This window comes from Balaenoptera acutorostrata, chromosome X (assembly GCF_949987535.1).
Source record: "Balaenoptera acutorostrata chromosome X, mBalAcu1.1, whole genome shotgun sequence".
NCBI lineage: Eukaryota > Metazoa > Chordata > Mammalia > Artiodactyla > Balaenopteridae > Balaenoptera > Balaenoptera acutorostrata.
Genome location: NC_080085.1, coordinates 60,715,952 through 60,735,433, shown reverse-complemented (window position 1 = coordinate 60,735,433; position 19,482 = coordinate 60,715,952). Strand labels below are relative to the sequence as shown.

The 19,482-nt window shown below is 46.0% G+C and overlaps 1 protein-coding gene across 1 annotated transcript; it reads left to right on the top strand.

Moving 5' to 3' along the window:
* Positions 1–6,216: 6,216 nt before the first annotated feature.
* On the top strand, positions 6,217–9,663 carry P2RY4 (pyrimidinergic receptor P2Y4). The gene is made up of 2 exons (XM_007184971.2): positions 6,217–7,330; positions 9,564–9,663. The coding sequence occupies exon 1, from the start codon at positions 6,217–6,219 to the stop codon at positions 7,294–7,296; it is 1,080 nt and encodes a 359-aa protein (XP_007185033.2). The 3' UTR covers positions 7,297–7,330; positions 9,564–9,663.
* The last annotated feature ends 9,819 nt before the right edge of the window (positions 9,664–19,482 follow it).

Sequence of the window (19,482 nt, the reverse complement as noted above, 5' to 3'; positions counted from 1 at the left end):
TAAACCTTTCCTGCCCCCCAGCTCTTGACTCTCTCCAATCCCTAAAACTAAGTCCACGCTATAGGCTCTAAGCAGCTTCGCTCACCTCATATGACCACTCATGGAATTAGAGATATTTCTGTCCTGCAGCTGCCAGGACCCCCCACAATGGTAGCAACAAAAGTAATCTTCCTTTCTTGGCTGTCCTTCCCATAGGGCCCAGGGCCAGGCTTCATGGACATGGGGGATGTAGAGACGGGATATCCAAGCTCTGGGGATACAGGACCTTACACCACCTCACCTCACCATAGTGCCGGCTGCGCTTTAGTATCTATCCATAGATGCAGCCCTCAGCCCTCCACAACAGCATGTCCGTTCCTCAGAGGGTGACTATGTCCGTGGCTCAGGGGGCTGGGCCTTCCCTATCTCCCACTCCCCACTGTGGGCACTGGAGAGCTAGCTGTCCTATAATCTCTTTGCCCAAATAACCGGGTTAGCCTTTGCCATTCCTTGTTAGTATGCACCCCAGGGCCTTGGCTTTTAGTCATTGTGACTCTTTCCTTCTCAGGGATTTTCAGCTACAGCTAGAAGCCCAGACTCTGCGGAGAAGGTTGGTGTCTATGGAGGAGGTCAAAAGTCAGAGTGAATGTACTTTTGGACTAGCCTTCAACCCATTTTTGTCTTCAGGCCCACACTTGAAGCTTAGCCCCTCTTTCAACTCAGGTCCATGGTACTCTCAACAGGAAGTAGATCTGGTAGACCTTTAATTCATTATTATGGTTGAACTTAAATCATTCTCTCTTTTCCTGGAGTATGTGCATTTCTTGCCAGAGGTATAATTTAGCAAAAGTAAAATGCACAAATTTTAATTGCACAGCTTGATGAACTTTTACCTACTGTGGAAGGCTGAATAATGCGCCCCCAAGGATATCAGGTCCTAATCCCTGGAACCAATAAATGTTACCTTATATGGCAAAACATGGACTTTGCAGATGTGATTAAATTTAGGATCTTGAGAGGGGAAGACTATTTTGGATCATCCGGGCGGGCCCTAAATGTAATCACTAGTCTGTTTATAAGAGGGAAGCAGAGGGATATAGAGGGAGATTTAACTGCAGAGACAGAAGGCAATATGAGGACTGCAGCCAGATGTTATGCTCTGGGCTTTGAAGATGGAGGAATGCAGCTCTAGAAACTGGAAAAGGCAAGGACACAGATTCTCCCCTATAGTCCCTCATGGTTGCAGGGTGGCTGTCACAGTTCAGGCATAGCCCTGCTGATACCTTGATTTTGGCACAGTGAACCTGATCTTGGACTTCTGACCTCCAGAACTGTAAGAGAATAAATAGTGTTTTAAGGCACCAAGTCTGTGGTAATTTTTTACAGCAGCAATAAGAAACTACTACACCTATGTATACATACATGTAACCACCACCCAGATCAAGATATAGAACATTTCTAGCTCCCCAGAAAATTCCCTTGTGTCCCTTTCCAGTTAGTAGTCTCCCAAAGAGAGACACCATAGTTTTATTTTGATCAAGAGTATTTGCATTTTATGAGGAGGCAAGAGTAAGAAGGCAAAGGAGTGCATCTCTAAAGGGGAAGTGTCTGGCCCCTGTGATAGGAGAGGTATCTTCAGGTCCTTACCCACCCTCACTCTGCACACCCCAGTGATATTCCCAACCAGTCCTTCCAGTTTGGAAGTGATGACCGGATAGCTGAGTGAGGAAGGGCTGGTTATTCCATAAGCGATCTTAGCAGACAGGATTGTTTATCAACTCAATAGGCATCTCTCCCTTCCTTCTTGTGGGCAGAATCCCCACTTTTTTATGTACCCCACCCTCCTCCACCTGGCTCTCTGCTCCTCTCAACCAGTCATGGTCATTTCATCCTCTTTGCCGGTGGTTGGTTTAGTTATAGGCATGATGAAACTCAGGCCACTGAGACATGAGGGGAAGCATGCTAGGGAGATTCTGGGAAAGGTTTCCTGAGTGATAAAAATAAACACACAGGAAGAGAGGCCTTCCTCTCCTTTTGTCAATGGTATTTCCATGTTTGGATACAATGCCTAAAATGCAACAGCCACCTTGTGACCATGAGAGTTGCTGAGCAGCAGGCTGAGGGGTGCAGATCAGAAAGATGGAAAGAATCAGGATTTTTTTAATGACATTGTTGAACTGTTGAATTAATCAACTCTAAAGCTCCCTGCTCCTGGACTTAGATGCTAGGTAATACATTTCCTTATTTTAAAGTCAACTGAGTTGGCATTTTCTGTTATTGCAGCTGACAACATACCAGCAGACTTAAGTGGGATCTGCACAATGGCACTGGCTCAGTGCGGGAGGATGGAGAGGAGGCAGACAAATCAAATGGTAGAAGCAGAGACTTCCCCTGCTGTCCTAGGTACCGGACACGGTGGTACTGGTCTCTAGTCTAAAGTTGTTAACAGCCTTGTTGGAGATAAAGAACAGACATTTAGAAAGACTAAAAGGGAACACTACAGAAAAGACACCTGGACAACACTAACTTAGGTACAATTATATGGAACCAGTCACTTTCCCATGATTTTATTAGTAAATTTGGATTGTCCAGGATTTCAGGTTACTGCTCCTTTCCATCAAGCCTGTGGGGATTGTCTTATTCCACTCCACACTGCACCTTACTTTCAGCAGGCGACCTCGTCTTTTCACTTCATAAAGAAAACCTAGGCAATTGAAGAGAAATTTTGATTGGAGGGAGATTTGTATGGTGGAATCTCATTGGTCATTATAATTATTCATAACTTGTAAGTTAAATCATGAGAGTGGATGGAGAGAGAGAGGGAGAGAAGGAGAGAGAAAGAAACAATGGAGGAATGGAGAAGGAGGAGAGGAGAGAAGAGATCTGGAAGTAAGCGTTGCGGAAGGGTCACATTTGGAGGAAGGAGGACAAAAAGGAGCCAGGGAAGGGGTCAGAAGGAACACCCAGAGTTATAGGAGAATCAGAGTAAAGTCACAGAAATGAAAGTGAGGAAGAGTTTCACAGGAGAGAGGGGTCTGGTCTGCAACCTTTCATAAGGCATGCATTCCTTTTGGCCCAGGTGACGTCAGCGGAAGCTAGCTTCTGGTTGGGGAATGTTGGGAGGGGTCTTTTCCTGAAGTAGCCACTGGGCGGCAGTGGTGGCAGCGTTGGCAGCTGCAGCTGCGTCCAGGAACTGGCAGAAACCTGGCAGAGCTAAACCAGCTTGAAGCAGTAGGAGCAGGAAGCTGGCTCCTGCTGGGGCTTCTCTAGTTTAGTGGACACTGGAATGTCCCCTTGAGTGTATGCCAAGCTTCAGATCACACTTGTCCTCCTCTGAAAAGGCCAGCTTCACCCCTGGGAGCAAAGTAAATAATAACAAAGTACTTTATAGATTTGCAGCATTTTATGGTTTACAAAGTGTTTTCACATCTATTAACCAATTCAGTATTCAGAAAACCCTTAAAGGTTGGTATTAGTGACCCCATTTCACTCATGAGGAAATTCAGTCATGAAGAGGTATCCAGGGTGACACAACTAATACGTGGAAGAACAAGGGTTTGAATTCAAGTCTGTCTGGCTCCAAACACCTGAGCCTTTTGTGCAAAATCACAGCGATCAGCTGTCCAGGACTCAGGCTATGACTGCCTTCTCCACGCCTACCTTCTATCCACCACACCCCCACTGGGCAAGGATCTCCAGGTTTCCCCCATCTAGGTTTCTGGGTCTTCCAGGAGATCTAGGTTCTAGATTCTAGAGCCTCCCCTGCAGCCCTGCCTCCTCCCCTCACTCCCAGCATCCAGCTGGGCAACATTTTCAGGATCTGAAGTTCAGTTCAGAGTCCCCATTGCTTCCCAGCTCCCTTCAGAGTGGATTCTGCTGCAGCTTGCTCCCCCTCCCCAAGAGCACTACCCACCTTACCCTCAGAGTCCTCCAAGCCCAGAGCTTGCTTCCTGTGCCTAAGACTTCCATAATCACGGAGCCTTAGTTAGCCCCAGGAGCCTCAGGTCCAGAGCTCCTGACAATTCCATGTTCCCTAGCACTAGGCTCTCAAACATCTAGGCTTGGTGTCCGTACTGTCTTGGCTGTATTCAGACCAGGGTCTCCTGGGGTGATAGAGAGAGACGAGGGGTGGTATGTAGGAGGGGGTGGAGTCTTTAAGGGAAGCATGTGGGCTAGCATCCTTGGGGAGGAGTGAATCACCTCCTCACCACCTCCTCTTACATGCATAATAGGCATCTTGAAATTGGCAGGTGGAAAAATGAGCTCCTCATCTTTCCCCACACCTACTCCTCTCACAGCCTTCCCCGTCTTTGTCAATGGTGTAAGTCCATTCTTCCAGTTGCTCAGGCCAGAAATCTTGGAGTCATTCTTGACTCCTCTCTTTCTCTTATACCCCTTATTGGTAAATATTGTTGTCTCTACTTTCAAAAGCCAGCCAGAATCTGCCACTTCTCACCACCTTCACCGGCCTGGTCCAAGCCACCATCATCTCTATTGGCAATGGCCTCTGATCTGATCTTCCTCCTGTGTCCCTAGCCTTGTAGTCTATTCTCAACATAGAGCTAGCCAGGGATCTTTCTAAAATGTGAATCAGATCCTGATACTTGTCTCTTCTAAACCCTCAATGGCTTCCCAGTCACTGAAAGTAAAAGCCAAGATGTCCTCACAAGGGCTTCCAAGGACCTTCATGATCTGGTTTGTGCCAAACTCTCTGACCTCCTCTCTATGTTTCCTCTTCCTCACAACCATCCGGTCCTTATTCAAAAGTCACCCTAATATTTAAAACAGAAATCCTCTCTATTCTCTTTCCCTCCTTTACTTTTTTCCATAACAATGATCATGATCTATATATTTTACTTGTTAATTTTATTATCTTTTCCCTCCCACTGGTATGTAAGCTCCATTAGAGTAGGAGTTTTTGCCTGTTTTGCTTACTATTAGTGAACTACCAGTGCCTAGAACTGGTCCAAGCACATAATAGGCTCTCAGAACATGTTTGCTTATCCTTTCCTAGATTATGGCCAGTGGCTTAGAGAGGCCATTGAGCATAGCAATTATGGATTGCTAAAGCCTGGTTCAAACGCTGGCCTTCCTGGGTTCGAAATCTTGACTCTACCACTAATTAGCAAAATACTTCAACTTTCTGTGCCTTCGTTTTCTCATCAGTGAAGTAGGGACAATCATGATACCTACATCATAGAGAGCCTGTGGGGCCATTAATAAGTACAAAGCGCTTAGAACAGCGCCTTGCATGTAGTAAGTGCTATATACAAATTTCTTATAATTATATGGACATGGAGTTAAGATTTATATCAGTAGTTTAGATTTTCTAAAATCTTTCGATGTGTTATCCATGCTAACATTCATTTTCCATGTTTCTGCTCATACAGATTTCTATGATCTTCCTGCAGTTTTAGTTATCTCCAGTGGCCTGGCTCTTCATCTGTCATCTTGGACGTTTCCTTGTGTACTCTCTCCTACAGTCATTTAGGAACCGTTAAATAGTAATCTCACTGGGCCCCAGTTTCCCAATCTGTGCACTGAGTGGGTGGGACTAGATAATATTGATGGGCCTTTCTAGCTCTAATGATTTCCCAGGACGGGAGGAGGTACAGGTCCCACGCCCAACCCCGCCCCCTTGGATATGCCCTCTGGCTGCCAAGGGGACGGGTGACAGAGTCAGCTGGGCTCAGCTTCAAGGGGAGCAGGTAGGAGACATGCCAAGTTTCTTGGGTAAGGGTGGCAATGGGGTTCCTTGGCTGGCCCAGGCTGGGGGAAGGTATCAGAGATCACTGTAGTTCAGAGACACTGGGACCAGGGGAGAGAAGTTACTGTGTGGAGAGATGCCCTCTTCACAGGGACACAGCTGTTGTGATGAGCTGGGAGACAATTTGGGTCTGGGTATCTTCCTACATTGGATAGTCCTGGTAGGCCTTGACCCCCTTTAGCTAACCAAGCTCTGAAGGACAGAGTCAGCTTCAGAAGAACGACCCAAACCCACTGACTGCCCTCCTGAGCCCTGGCACTGCCTGCTGCCTACTATTCCCCGGGCTGGACCGAGGGAGCTCTGGCAGGAGCCAGGCTGGCCCGGGTTACTCCCAGATGCATCCTCTCAACTCCCCCTTGTGCTTCAACCATCGCCCTCCCCATTCTCTGCTTTTTTGCCCCAGGTCAGGACTGGGGGGCCAGGGAACTCTGGCCACCCTCACTTCTGCCCTTTCCACCCCTAGGGGGACCATGACCAGTATGGAGTCCTCACTGTTCACAACCTTAGGCCCCCACTCAGATCCTGACGACAGTGAGGTGGAGCTGGACTGCCGGTTTAATGAGGAGTTCAAGTTTATCCTGCTGCCCGTGAGCTATGCAGTTGTCTTTGTGCTGGGCCTAGGCCTCAATGCCCTGACCATCTGGCTCTTCCTCTTTCGCCTCCGACCGTGGGATGCGACAGCCACCTACATGTTCCACTTAGCTTTGTCAGATACTTTGTACGTCCTGTCGCTGCCCACCCTCGTCTACTATTACGCAGCTCGCAACCACTGGCCCTTTGGCACTGGGTTTTGCAAGTTCATCCGCTTTCTCTTCTATTGGAACCTCTACTGCAGCGTCCTTTTCCTCACCTGCATCAGCGTACACCGCTACCTGGGCATCTGCCACCCGCTGCGGGCTCTGCGCTGGGTCCGCCCGCGCCTTGCTGGCCTTCTCTGCCTGGCAGTTTGGTTGGTCGTAGCTGGCTGCCTCGTGCCCAACTTGTTCTTTGTCACCACCAGCCCTAAGGGGGACATCATCTTGTGCCACGACACCACCCGGCCTGAGGAGTTTGACCACTACGTGCACTTCAGTTCGGCAATCATGGGGCTGCTCTTTGGCGTGCCCTTCCTGGTCACTCTTGTCTGCTATGGGCTCATGGCCCGGTGCCTGTATCGGCCCTTGCCAGGGGCTGCGCAATCATCTTCCCGTCTGCGCTCGCTGCGCACCATCGCTGTGGTATTGACTGTCTTTGCCGTCTGCTTCGTGCCTTTCCACATCACCCGCACCGTTTATTACATGGCAAGGCTGTTGGAAGCTGACTGCTGGGTGCTGAACATCGTCAACGTGGTCTACAAAGTGACTCGGCCTCTGGCCAGTGCCAATAGCTGCCTGGATCCTGTGCTCTATTTGCTCACTGGGGACAAGTATCGACGTCAGCTCCGGCAGCTCTGCAGGGGTGGCAGGCCCCGGCTCCCCACGGCTGCCTCCTCTCTGGCGCTGGTGTCCCTGCCTGAGGACAGCAGCTGCAGGTGGACAGCTACCCCTCAGGATGGCGGCTTGGGCAGATAGATTGTAACGGAAGCCGGGAAGTGAGAGAAAGGAGGTGAGTGCAGGGCAGAGGGGAGGGAACCTTATAGTGACACCCGATCTGGCTGCTTTGTCCTCTTTTCTGAGCTCTGGAGAGAGGCCCTCACCCTGAGATTTAGGAGGAGCCAGAGAAATCACGTGCGACCCCATCTCCCCTAAACCCTTCAGTTGCCCTCTCCTTTTTAGCCAAAGACATAGCAGCCACTCTTCGTCCTCGACTTCTTTCTCTTTGTTTCTGTCCCCTTCCTGGGGCCACTGGTCCTGTTTCTTGGTCCTACAAGGCTGCTGGAAATCTTCCCCAGCCCTCCTTCTCCTGCCCTCTCCCCCCATGTCCTTGTATAGCATGCGTTCCTTCAGCCAGACCAGAGCATTTAACCGGAGGGGTGAAGAAGCTGGGGTGATCTCAGGATTGGCCTGACTCATCTGACAGTGATAGCCAGAATCAGGAAGTGGGGGCACCAGCATATCACAAATGCCTGGGAAGTGACATATGTAGTGCCCACACCCACTCTCTGGTTTTCCCTGGAAGACAGGATAGTCTTGTCTACCCAGGTGCTGAACTAGGGCACAGTCCCAGAGAGCCTGCCTGCCAGGGCCCCCATGTGCAGCTAGAGGCATGGCCCTGTTGAATGGTGTGTAGCCATGAGGTAGAGAGGGAGCCCTGAGTCTTCCCATGGGGTGGGGACCTTGAGGAGCCTCAGGGGGCAGGACCCAAGCTGATAATGGCCTTTGGAACAGGAATGGGACTGGCCCTTCTTTATGATGTTTGCTGAGAACATATTTGACAGCTCTCCAGTACTTAATGAAAGAGAGAGTGGATGGCTCAGAACGCAAGGGAGGAGTTCTCGTGTCTATGGCATAAGTTCCAGCACCAAAGGGTGGAGCAGGTTTGTGCAGAGATTGGGGTGGTGACAGGGACCGAGGCCCAGAGCTGACTCTCCACTGGTCTCTCCCCTTTCTCTAGCTCCTGCCCTAGATAAATGATAAATCTGTCACCAGCTCTTTCAGATCAGGTTTTAGGACTTCGAGGACAGGGCAAGGCACTGGGAGTAGGACAACTCCCCTCGGAGTTTCCCATCCAGTCACTCCTCTCCAGCACTATCTTAGTGCTTACAGACTTCCAGGAGTGGGGTGGGGGGTGTGGAATTTGGGGAGCTAACTCCCAAGCTTTGGGAAGTAAGAGTTTCTGGGAAGGCATGCGTGAGAAGGGTAGGCACCCTCTCTAAAATTACCTTCCAGTCCTTTGGTCTCTTGAGTCTCCAGCCTTCCTTTCCTTTTGCCCCACTCTTGCTGACCTAGCTCTGATCCCTTGCTTGTCTCCTGGCTTCTAAGGGGTCTCTCTGGAGAGTAAGGTTAGGGCTGGTCTGCAGAAAAAAAAATGATTTTAGTGCCCCTGAGTCCCCCTTTGCATTCTTGTAAATGCTCCCTCTTCCCCTCTAGACATCAAGGACCCCTTCCGCTAGGAGTTAGTGAACTGGCCTTCTTCTTACTAACCTCCCAGTCTCATGGCCACTGCCTAGACTGTTGCATATGCTGTTCCTCACCGGCACTCGCTCCCTTTTATTCTGATGACCACAGCCTCCTCGCCTATCACCTCTCCTACCCACCAGCCCCACCTAACAAAGCTGCTCTCTTCATCACAGCTGACCCAGGCTCCTCCATTTCTCCAGTCCATTGAAGTCCCCTACGCTTAACTGAGACTAACTGCCCAGACTTTGTAGTCTGCTACTTTTGGGCCACCTTCCCTCACACTCTAATTTTAAACACCTTGACTTTCACCTTGGGCCAGTCTTCTCTCTCCTAGGACTAGAGGGGATTGCAGGTGCAGCCAGAGCCCAAGGCTGGCTTGACCCACTGAAACTTGATGTGTTAGAACTTCATCTAAGCCCCCATTCCCCTTAGCAGAACTTCATCTAAGCCCCTACTCCCCTTAGCCTGCTGAGTTCCTAGTGAGCATTCCAGAGCAACTCTTTCCTGTCTTTTCTACCTTCTCAAGACCCCAACTTCATCCTCCCCATGACCTCTTAAGAGTTACCTTGCCTCCTGAAAAATGGAGAAAATCTAATATCTCAGCTTCCCTCTGTTTCATGCACGATAACTCTACTTCTATATTCATTTTGTCTTTCTCCCTTTCTTCCCTGCAGTCCCAGAATAAGAAGTGGCCCTCTTTCCTTTTCCTTTGTTTATCCCTCTTCATTTTCAGTCTCTTCCGTAACTGATTTCATCTAGTCTTAAAAAACAAACTCTAGGACTTCCCTGGTGGTGCAGCGGTTAAGAATCCACCTACCAACGCAGGGGACACGGGTTTGAGCCCTGGTCACGGAAGATCCCACATGCCGTGGAGCAACTAAGCCCGTGCGCCACAACTACTGAGCCTGTGCTCCAGAGCCCGTGAGCCACAACTGCTGAAGCCCGCGTGCCTAGAGCCCATGCTCTGCAACAAGAGAAGCCACCGCAATGAGAAGCCGGCACACCACAAGAAAGAGTAGCCCCCACTCGCCACAACTAGAGAAAGAACACGTGCAGCAACAAAGACCCAACACAACCCAAAAATAAATAAATTCAAACAAACAAAAAACAAATTCTATTCATTTTATTCATTTCACTCTCAAATATCTGGAAAGAATACCATGAATCCCATTTCCTCATCACAAAGTCACCCCTTAACTCTCTGGATCTGGTTTCCTTCCTACACTTTTCTGTACCTAGAACACAAATTGCCTCATAAGCAAAACCTTTAATGATCTTTTCTCTGCCTTCATCCTCTTTGAGTTCTCTGCTTTGCTTGACCCTGTTGCATATCTTCTTTAAAAATTTTTATAAAAACCACATTAATAAATTCCACTATGACAACATTAAAGCAAAATTTGAAAGAAAATATTTACCTCAACTTCCCAACCTTAGACAATTGTTTTTATTTTTCCACATTCTGTGCTTTTCCAGTTTGTATAATACATATATATTTTTTTATATAAGTGCAATCATAGTGTACATATATTTTTTAATTCTTCTTTTAAAAAACTTAATTGCAGGGGCTTCCCTGGTGGCACAGTGGTTGGGAATCTGCCTGCCAATGCAGGGGACACGGGTTCGAGCCCTGGTCTGGGAGGATCCCACATGCCGCGGAGCAGCTGGGCCCGTGAGCCACAATTACTGAGCCTGCGCGTCTGGAGCCTGTGCTCCGCAACAAGAGAGGCCGCGATGGTGAGGGGCCCGCGCACCGCGATGAGGAGTGGTCCCCGCTTGCCGCAACTAGAGAAAGCCCTCGCACAGAAACGAAGACTCAATACAGTCATAAATAAATAAATAAATAAAAGAACGTGAATTTCTAAAAAAAAAAAACACTTAATTGCAGATACTCTCCTTGTGTTACAATCTTTCATATTTATCATTCCAATGGCCACATAAAATGACATCCATCAGTAGATTATATTTTATTTAACTATTCCCCTATTACTGGACATTTAGGCGACTACCAATTTTTCTGTGCTTTGAATATTTTAATGCATATAGCTGTTTTCTTCTTTGTAATCCTCTTCCTAGGACAAGTTCCCAGGGGTGAGATTACTAGATCAAAGAGCATGAATGTTTTTATACAGCTTGATTTCCCAAAGGACTGCACGGTTTTCAACACCACAATGACATGTGAGTGTTCCAGTTCCCTTGCAGCCCCAGCATTGGACTTTATTAGAAATGTTTTTGGATGGCTTAAACATTAACTTATTAACTCCTTTCTTTGATTACTCATGGGATTGAACATTTTCCCATATGTTTACTGTTTGCATTTTCTCTTGGGTGAACTCTCTGTTCATATCCTTCTCCAATTGCTATCTTAGTGGTATTCTTATCTATCTAAATGTATTTTTATTTAACATACATGTTAACCCTTTGTCATATTTGATATAATTATTTCTTCCATTTATTGTAATACTTTTAACTTTAGTTTCTTATTTTATCCCCTTGCTTTAAAATTTCTCTCTTCCTACTTTACTCTCTCTTATTACTTCTTCTCTTTCTCTTTTACTCCCTAAGTAAACAGAGTTCCAAGATCTGTCATAGTCATAGCATTTGGGGATTATTTAATCCCCTCCCCTCATCTGAGCCTTGATTTTTCTCTTGGAGAGAACATATATGCATGTGAATACAATTCAGTTGACTCATAGTCCTTGAGAGTATCTCAGAAATCTTCTAGGCCCGGGGCACCCCCTCACTTTACAAAGGAGGAAACAGGCCCAGAGATATGACTTGCCCATGACTTAGTAAATTAGGGGCAGAGCAGAGACGAGGCTCCAGGACCCCTGAATTCCACAGCTCCTTCCATTACACCAGGCCAACTCAGTTCTATGTCTGACCTTTCTCCTAAGCTCCACCTCTATGTCTTCAGTTGCCCACTGGATAGTTTCACTGGATCTTCCATTGTTACTTCCAACCCAAAATGTCAAAAACTAAACTCCCTGAACCAGTTTCCCTACCTGTCTTGCTCATTTGTGTTCATGGCATCTTCTTTTCTCAAGTCACCTAGGCTTGAAAACACTCAGGCAACTTTGACTCTTTGCCCTCCCTATTTCACAAGATTCTGACATTTCTTCCTTCATTATGTCAATTACAATTGGCCTTCCTTTATGGTCCCAGTGCTACCATTCTAATAGTGGCTCTTGTCACCTTCTCCCTGACTGACTGTCACTGCCTCCCAACTGGTCTTCCTCGCCGCCAGTCTTTCCTAGCACGATATATACAGTGCATATTGCCAGATTAATTGGCCCCAAAACTGCTTTCAGTTTCACTCTCTCACTCAAAAGTCTTTCATGGTTCCCCATTGTCTACAAGACATGTTGAAATCCTTTTGTCAGAAATTCAAGAGCACTAATGCATATGCCTCCCCATCATTAGCCTCACTTCTGCTCCCTTTGTCTTTACTCTTTAAAATTAAATCCCTCTTGCCAGGCGGATGAGACGTTGATCTGTGAACTTAGTTCTCGTTTCTCCATTCTTTAGTCAAAGCTTGTGCTGTGTCAAAAAAAAAAAAAAAAGAAGAAGAAATTCAAGAGCACTTTTTCAGTTTTATTTTCCATTCCTCCCCAGTACAAATCTCTCTTCTCCAGCTCTTTTGATCTCCTCATTCTTTTTCCAAATAAAGACTTTCGCTTTCTCACCTCTCCACCTTTATTCTTCCTTTCCCATACTCTAGAATGCCCTCCCTTTATTTTCCCACTGTCTTTTTCCTACCCAGTGTCAAAGACCAGGCTTAAGTCCCACTTCCTCTTTGAGGCCTTCTCTGCTGACTCTTACCCACAGTGAACTTCCTGGTCATTCCTACAGTAATTATTATCTATATCAGTCATTTGACACTTTTATTGTCTTTTGATATCACTTATACTATTATCCTGAATTGTTATTTAAGTTTTTATGTGTGTTTGTTTTGAGTTCCTACCTGTAAACCCCTTGAGTTACTGTGATAGAGAGGAAAGAGCATAGAACTGAAAATCAGAAGAACCAAGTTGGAGCCCTAGTTATCAAGGTGGGGCTCAGGTATGTCACTTGGATGAGTCACTCAGACTCTCTGAGCCACAGTTTCATCATCTGTAAAATGAAGATCATAATCTCAGCTTTAGATACTCCAGATTGTGACAAGACTCTGCAAATCTAGACAGCTAAGCAAATATAAATATTTATTTTATCATCCCATTTGCTTAATAAATGGTGCTTAATGAATATTTTCTGAATAATTACATCTCAGTAATTCAGCTTAATGTTTCTTCTCCTGGGAATATTTCCATGTTAAGAGGCCACAGAGCTCAAGGAGCCTAAAGATCTAGGGGTACTTCAGGAGCAGTGGAGGTTGGGAGGGCATTGGAAAGATACTTTGAAGGAAAGTAGGCCTGACCAGCATATCTCACATCCTACTACACTGACTACTCACCGCTTGGCTTACCTGTAAGGGTAACCTGGATGTGGAGTGAAGGAGGTGGTACATCTGAGCTTTTGCTTTCCCCACATTTTCTACTACTGCATCCCACAATCCCTAACTGGTTATGCTAAATGCTTCACCTGAGACCTCTGTTCTCTTTCATTCATGTGATGAAAGCCAGTGTTTTGGTGAAGGAGGTGATGAGGAGTAGTAGAGAGAATAGCAATTTTAGTCAGATAACCAGATGTGGCTTTGAATCCTTGATCTGCTACTCACTAGCTGCATGATTTTGTACACGTTATTTAATCTCTCTGAGCTTCAGTTTCCTCATTGATAAACTGGAGATAGTAATACCTATTTGGCAGGGCTGTTGTGAAGTGTCAATGGAGTAATGGATGAAAAAACATCAGTTACAGTTCCTGTGGGTGGAAACCCCTTCTCAAAAGTTCTCAACTTTAGTGTAGCTGGATGAGGAACCAGAATTCTACATTTGGATTTGGTGCTGCTTAGAAGTGATAGTTAAGTACTAGCAAGGTAGTGAGAGCCCAGTAGCAATGTTGGACCCTGAAGTCTGTCTAGCCTGCACTGAGACTTCTCTGGGATGCTCATTTTCCTTATGGACAGCCCTAGTCATTTGGCATCAATGCTTAGTATCTGGGGAACTGTGAGAGACGCTGGGGAAGAGACACTTACGGAAATGGGAAAATAGTCCCTGATGTGGGTCCAGGCACACCAGTTCCTTACCCAGGCTGATCGCCTGTCACCTGAGATAGAAATATCTGTAGGGGATGGTGTCTGTGTGTGCCAAGCCCACCCCTCCCGCTCACCCAGTGCTTCCCTAGCAGCCTGGAGGGACCGTGGCTCTGCTAGGGAAAAGGAAGAGACCTCAGGATGGTCCTGGCTGGCCTAGCTCCTGTGGCTCTGAGAACTTGGATGAGAGGCCTGTGGCATGGTAAGTGGGACTGCCTGGTTACAGGTTGAGATGGAACATTCTTAAGTCCTGTTCTTTCTAGGTCCATGAGTCTTACCTTGCTCTGGGGTCTTCCAGTCCAGGAAAAACCAGGCAAAGTAAAGGGCTGGTAGTGGCCACTAGGATGTAAACAGCAGGTAAATGGGCAATGGTTGCAAGATCCAAACTGATGAGGGAGCAGATCAGACCAAATTTGTGCTGCCAGACGAACTTGACCATGTCCAGCCCTATTAAGAGCCCTCCAAACTCTCCAAGCCCCCTGGTCCTGGCCTTCTGCAGAATCCAGCTCCTGCTTGTCCATCAGCCATGTCCACTTGTCCTTCAAACTTTCCCTCTATCATCTACCATACATTCCAGATCTATTTCTCTGCTTACCTGTCATCCCTGTCCACCTGCCCGCTCACCATCCCCCCACTCCTGCTCCCTGCCTGCCACCAGCTTTCCCCCCACTGCTTCCATTCATCCACCATCTTTTCCCTCTTGTCTCCTGTCTCCCTCCCTATTCATCATCCTTGAACTCTTGTTAAAACACTAGCTCACCCTCCCTTGTCCATATACTGTCTATATCTCCCCATACTCCGTGCATACAGCATCTGCAGCCTTCTACTGTTCCCCGTATACCATTCTTGTCCCCTTGCCCAGTCACCATTCCTTCCATTATCTCTGTCTCCCCCCACCCCCACCATGCTACTACCACTCCCCTCCCAGAATGGAAAATTCTATGGTTCAAATACAGGCGATACTTCTGTGTTTGAACCATAGAATTTTCCATTCTGGGAGGGGAGTAATGCTAATGCTTCCTCTGCCCCACTCCCCATGCTTCCTTAAGATTTTGGACATATCATGCTTATTCCATGGCCCTCATTTCTCCTCTCCAGATAGTGAGGGTTAGGAAGTGGCCGAAATTAGCTAGATCTACTCATAACCAACATGACCCTGTTCCACCTCCCACCTCCACCTGTCCTTTCTGCCCCTGAGACTCTATCTCTTCCTTCTCCAGGGCACTCGGGGAACTTGAGACTCCTTCACTTTACTCTGTAGTACCAACTGAGATGATCAAAGGCCAGAGATGAGACTTCCCATGAGCACAAAAGTCACCCCAGATCTGGTCCTGGCCTTTGACCCTGGCTTCTTGCCATGCTCTCTTGGATCAGTACACATATATGGCAAGGTCGCTCAGGGGCCAGTGCAGAAATACCAGACTCTGGAAATGCTTAGGCTGATTGAAACAAGGCATGATGCCCAGGAGCCTGAAGGAGACGAAGATCCCAGAACGGTGTTCCAACCAAAGGTACCACTAGCCTCTGGAAGCTCGCCCGATATTGAACGCATATAATTATGAGGATTTTCATCTCCCTGTCCTGTCCTGGTCCAGCCCCACATCTACCACCCACTGAAGGGGGCAGGCTCTGGAGTGGTAAGGACTGCCCCATCAGGTCTGAGCCCTGGGCCTTGCCCATTTGCCCTTTGATTCCCTCTCCTGGTATTACTAGAACATAAGGATGAAGAAAAGGTGAGAAGGGCTGCTATCCTGTCCTAGTTACACAGAGGTCCGGAGAAGGGAAACACCCCTCACATCACAGGCCACTCTGAGACTGCTGGGGTTGTGACCTCAGGGAGATGGCTGGTGGGAAGGGAGCGCTGTGGGTTTGTGGGGTGGGGAGCACCTGGGGTTAGATGTCTGTTGCGGCCGTTGCCCTGAGGCAGCCTGGTTCGAGGCTGTCCCCCCTCTTTTAATTTTCTATTATAAAAATTTGCCCCCACACACAAAACTAGAGAATGCAAGAAATTTTCATTTTTGTTTTCATGTTTTATGTTCATCTTCAACAACTATTAACATTTTGCCATACTTGTTTCATCTATCTCCCAGCTCTTTTTTTCCCCCCGCTTGGAGTATTTTAAAGCAATTCTAAGGCATCATGTCATTTCACCCCTAAATTTCACCATGCATCTACAAAAATTTGGATGTTTTCTTCGATAATAACAATGCCATTATCACCCTTAACAAAATTAATACTCCTCTAAAAATATCTAATATCCAGTCCATATACAAATGTCTTTTTATACTTGTGGGCCAAAAAGTTCCTTCAGTTTTTAAATAAAAATAAAAGGCACATTTTTCATTTTCACCAAGAACTTTATTGAACAATGTATTCACCGTTTTGTTCCACTACCTTCTGCCATTTTTCAGGCAACTTCATAATTCCATCTTCCCAAAACTTTTAATCTTTTTGAGCAATGAACTGTTCCAGGTGCCTTTTACAGTCTTCCAGGGAATTGTAAGTTTTCCCATTAAGAGAATTTTGTAAAGACTGAAATAAATGGAAATCTGAAGTTGCAATGTCTGGTGAATATGGCGGATGAATCAGAATTTCCCAGCCAAGCTGTAACAGTTTTTGCCTGGTCATCAAAGAAACATGTGGTCTTGGGGTATCCTGATGGAATATTATGCATTTTCTGTTGACTAATTCCAGACACTTTTTGTCGAGTACTGCTTTCAGTTGGTCTAATTGGGAGCTGTACTTGTTGGAATTAATCATTTGGTTTTCCGTAAGGAGCTCGTAATAGAGGACTCCCTTCCAATCCCACCATATACACAACATCACCTTCTTTGTATGAAGACTGGCCTTTGGTGTGGTTGGTGGTGGTTCATTTCGCTTGCCCACGATCTCTTCCATTCCACATTATTGTACAGTATCCACTTTTCATCGCCCATCCCAATTTAGTTTTTAAATTTATTTGTTATTTTTTTAAATTATAATCATTTTATTTAAAATTTTTATTGGCGTATAGTTGCTTTACAATGTTGTGTTAGTTTCTGCTGTACAATTTGTTTTAGAAACAGAACGTTTTAGTTACGTTTAAGTAGAGAATCACATGCGGAAATACGGTCAAGAAGGTTTATTTCACTTAACTCATGTGGAACCCAAACATCAAAGCGATTAACATAACCAAGCTGGTGCAAATGATTTTCAACGCTTGATTTGGATATTTTGAGTATGTCGGCTATCTCCCGCGTTGTATAACGTTGACTGTTCTCAATTAATGTCTCGATTTGATCGCTATCAACTTCAACTGGTCTACCCGACCGTGGAGCATCGTCCAGTGAGAAATCTCCAGCACGAAACTTCACAAACCACTTTTGACACGTCCGACCAGTCATAGCACCTTCTCCATACACTGCACAAATCTTTTTTTGTGTTTCAGTTGCGTTTTTACCTTTCTTGAAATAATAAAGCATAATATGCCAAAAATGTTGCTTTTTTGCTTCCATCTTCAATATCAAAATAGCTACACAAAAATTCACCAATTTTGGTAATTTTTTTTTTTTAAAGGATTTTCTTATTTATTTATTTATTTATTTATTTATTTTTGGCTGTGTTGGGTCTTCGGTTCGTGCGAGGGCTTTCTCCAGTTGCGGCAAGCGGGGGCCACTCTTCATCGCGGTGCGGGGACCGCTCTTCATCGCGGTGCGCGGGCCTTTCTCTATCGCGGCCCCTCCCGTCGCGGGGCACAGGCTCCAGACGCGCAGGCTCAGCAATTGTGGCTCACGGGCCCAGCTGCTCCGTGGCATGTGGGATCTTCCCAGACCAGGGCTCGAACCCGTGTCCCCTGCATTAGCAGGCAGATTCTCAACCACTGCGCCACCAGGGAAGCCCGGTAATTTTTTTTTTTTAATGCACGCTGATATGACAGCTGTCACAATACAATCTAACAAAATTGTTTCGAATGAAGTTAAAGACAACTAAATGCTACTAGAGCCAGCGTATGGAAAAAACCGAACGAACTTTTTGGCCAACCCAATAGTTGGTTAATTTGAATCAGGATCTAAACAAGGTCCACTGATTTTATTTGGATGTTATGTCTGTTAAGTCTCTCTCTTTAATTGTTCATTGTAAAATAAAACCCAGATACAGAAAACCACCTAAAACAAATATGGCTTAATGAATTATTATAAGACAAATACGTTGTGGCCACCGTTAGGTCAAGAAATAGAAGTTTTTCACCCACCCCGGAAGCCTCCCATGTGCCCCATTACAGTCACAACTCTCTTTCTCCTCCCAAAGTAACCATTATCTTTGACATTTAGAGGAATTGTTCCCTTGCATTTCTATGGTTTTATTACCCAAACACACTTCCCTAATGACTATGGTTTAGTCTTGTCCATTAAAAAGATTATTATAACCCTTAAAATTTCTTTTTTGTAAACGTTTTATTTGAGAATAATTTTAGATTGATAGGAGAGTTGCAAAGATAGTGTGGAGAGTTCCCTATACCCTTCACCCAGCTTCCCCTTATGTTACCATCTTATGTAACCATAGTATAGTTATCACAGCTAGGAAACCAATATTGTAACATTACTGTTAACTCCAGACTTTATTCGAATTGCACTAGTTTTTTTCTACTAATGTCCATTTCTGTTCCAGGGTGCCATCAAGTCCCATGTTGTATTTAGTCATCGTGTCTCCTTAGTCTTCTCCAGTCTGTGACAGTTTCTTGGTCTTTCCTTGTCTTTTATGACCTTGGCATTTTGTAAGAGTTTAGGTCTGTTTTAGTTTCCAGCTTCCCCCTCCATCCCTTTCTTTTCCTGATCATTTATCTGTTGAACAACCCACATTTGACCTGGAGAATCTCCCACAGCCTGGACTCCGCTTGCTGCGTGTCTGTATTTCCCCCAGATTGGCAGTTGGATTCAAACACTGGATCAGACTCAGGTTTGAGCCCTTCAGCAAGATCTTCATTTACTTTTAATACAGAACAATCCCACTTCCTACCCTCCTTTTTCCCCTGCCATTGACCTGTCAAAGACTGTTCTCCCTTGGAGTTAGCCTGTCTTCCAGACCTCAGCACCATCTCCCATGAGCAGGGGTGAGCCCCACGTACAGGCCAAAGTGAGGAGGGGGGGCAGCAAAGCCCTCATTCTTCTTTCTGACTCCCATCTCTTACCTTGTTATAACTTCATGCCCAATGAAGCAAATTGAGTTGTTGGTTTTTTTGTTTTGTTTTGTTCCTTGTTTTTGTTTGATTTTCACACCTGAAGTCGGTATGCTTCTAAAGGGATACGGACCATATCTTATTTTTAGATGTATCTTCCTATAATGCCCGGAAAGTCCTAGGTCCTCAGTATTAAATAAACAATCAGTGAGTGAGTAACTTAGTTTGAGGTCTGTGGTTTCTTCTGGGTAATTAGATCACAGGAGTCCTATGGAAGAGTGTGTCCTGGGGACATGAGTGGGGGGACAAAAGGCTGTACAGAAATAGAGGACAATGGGCACGTTGCAAAACAGGA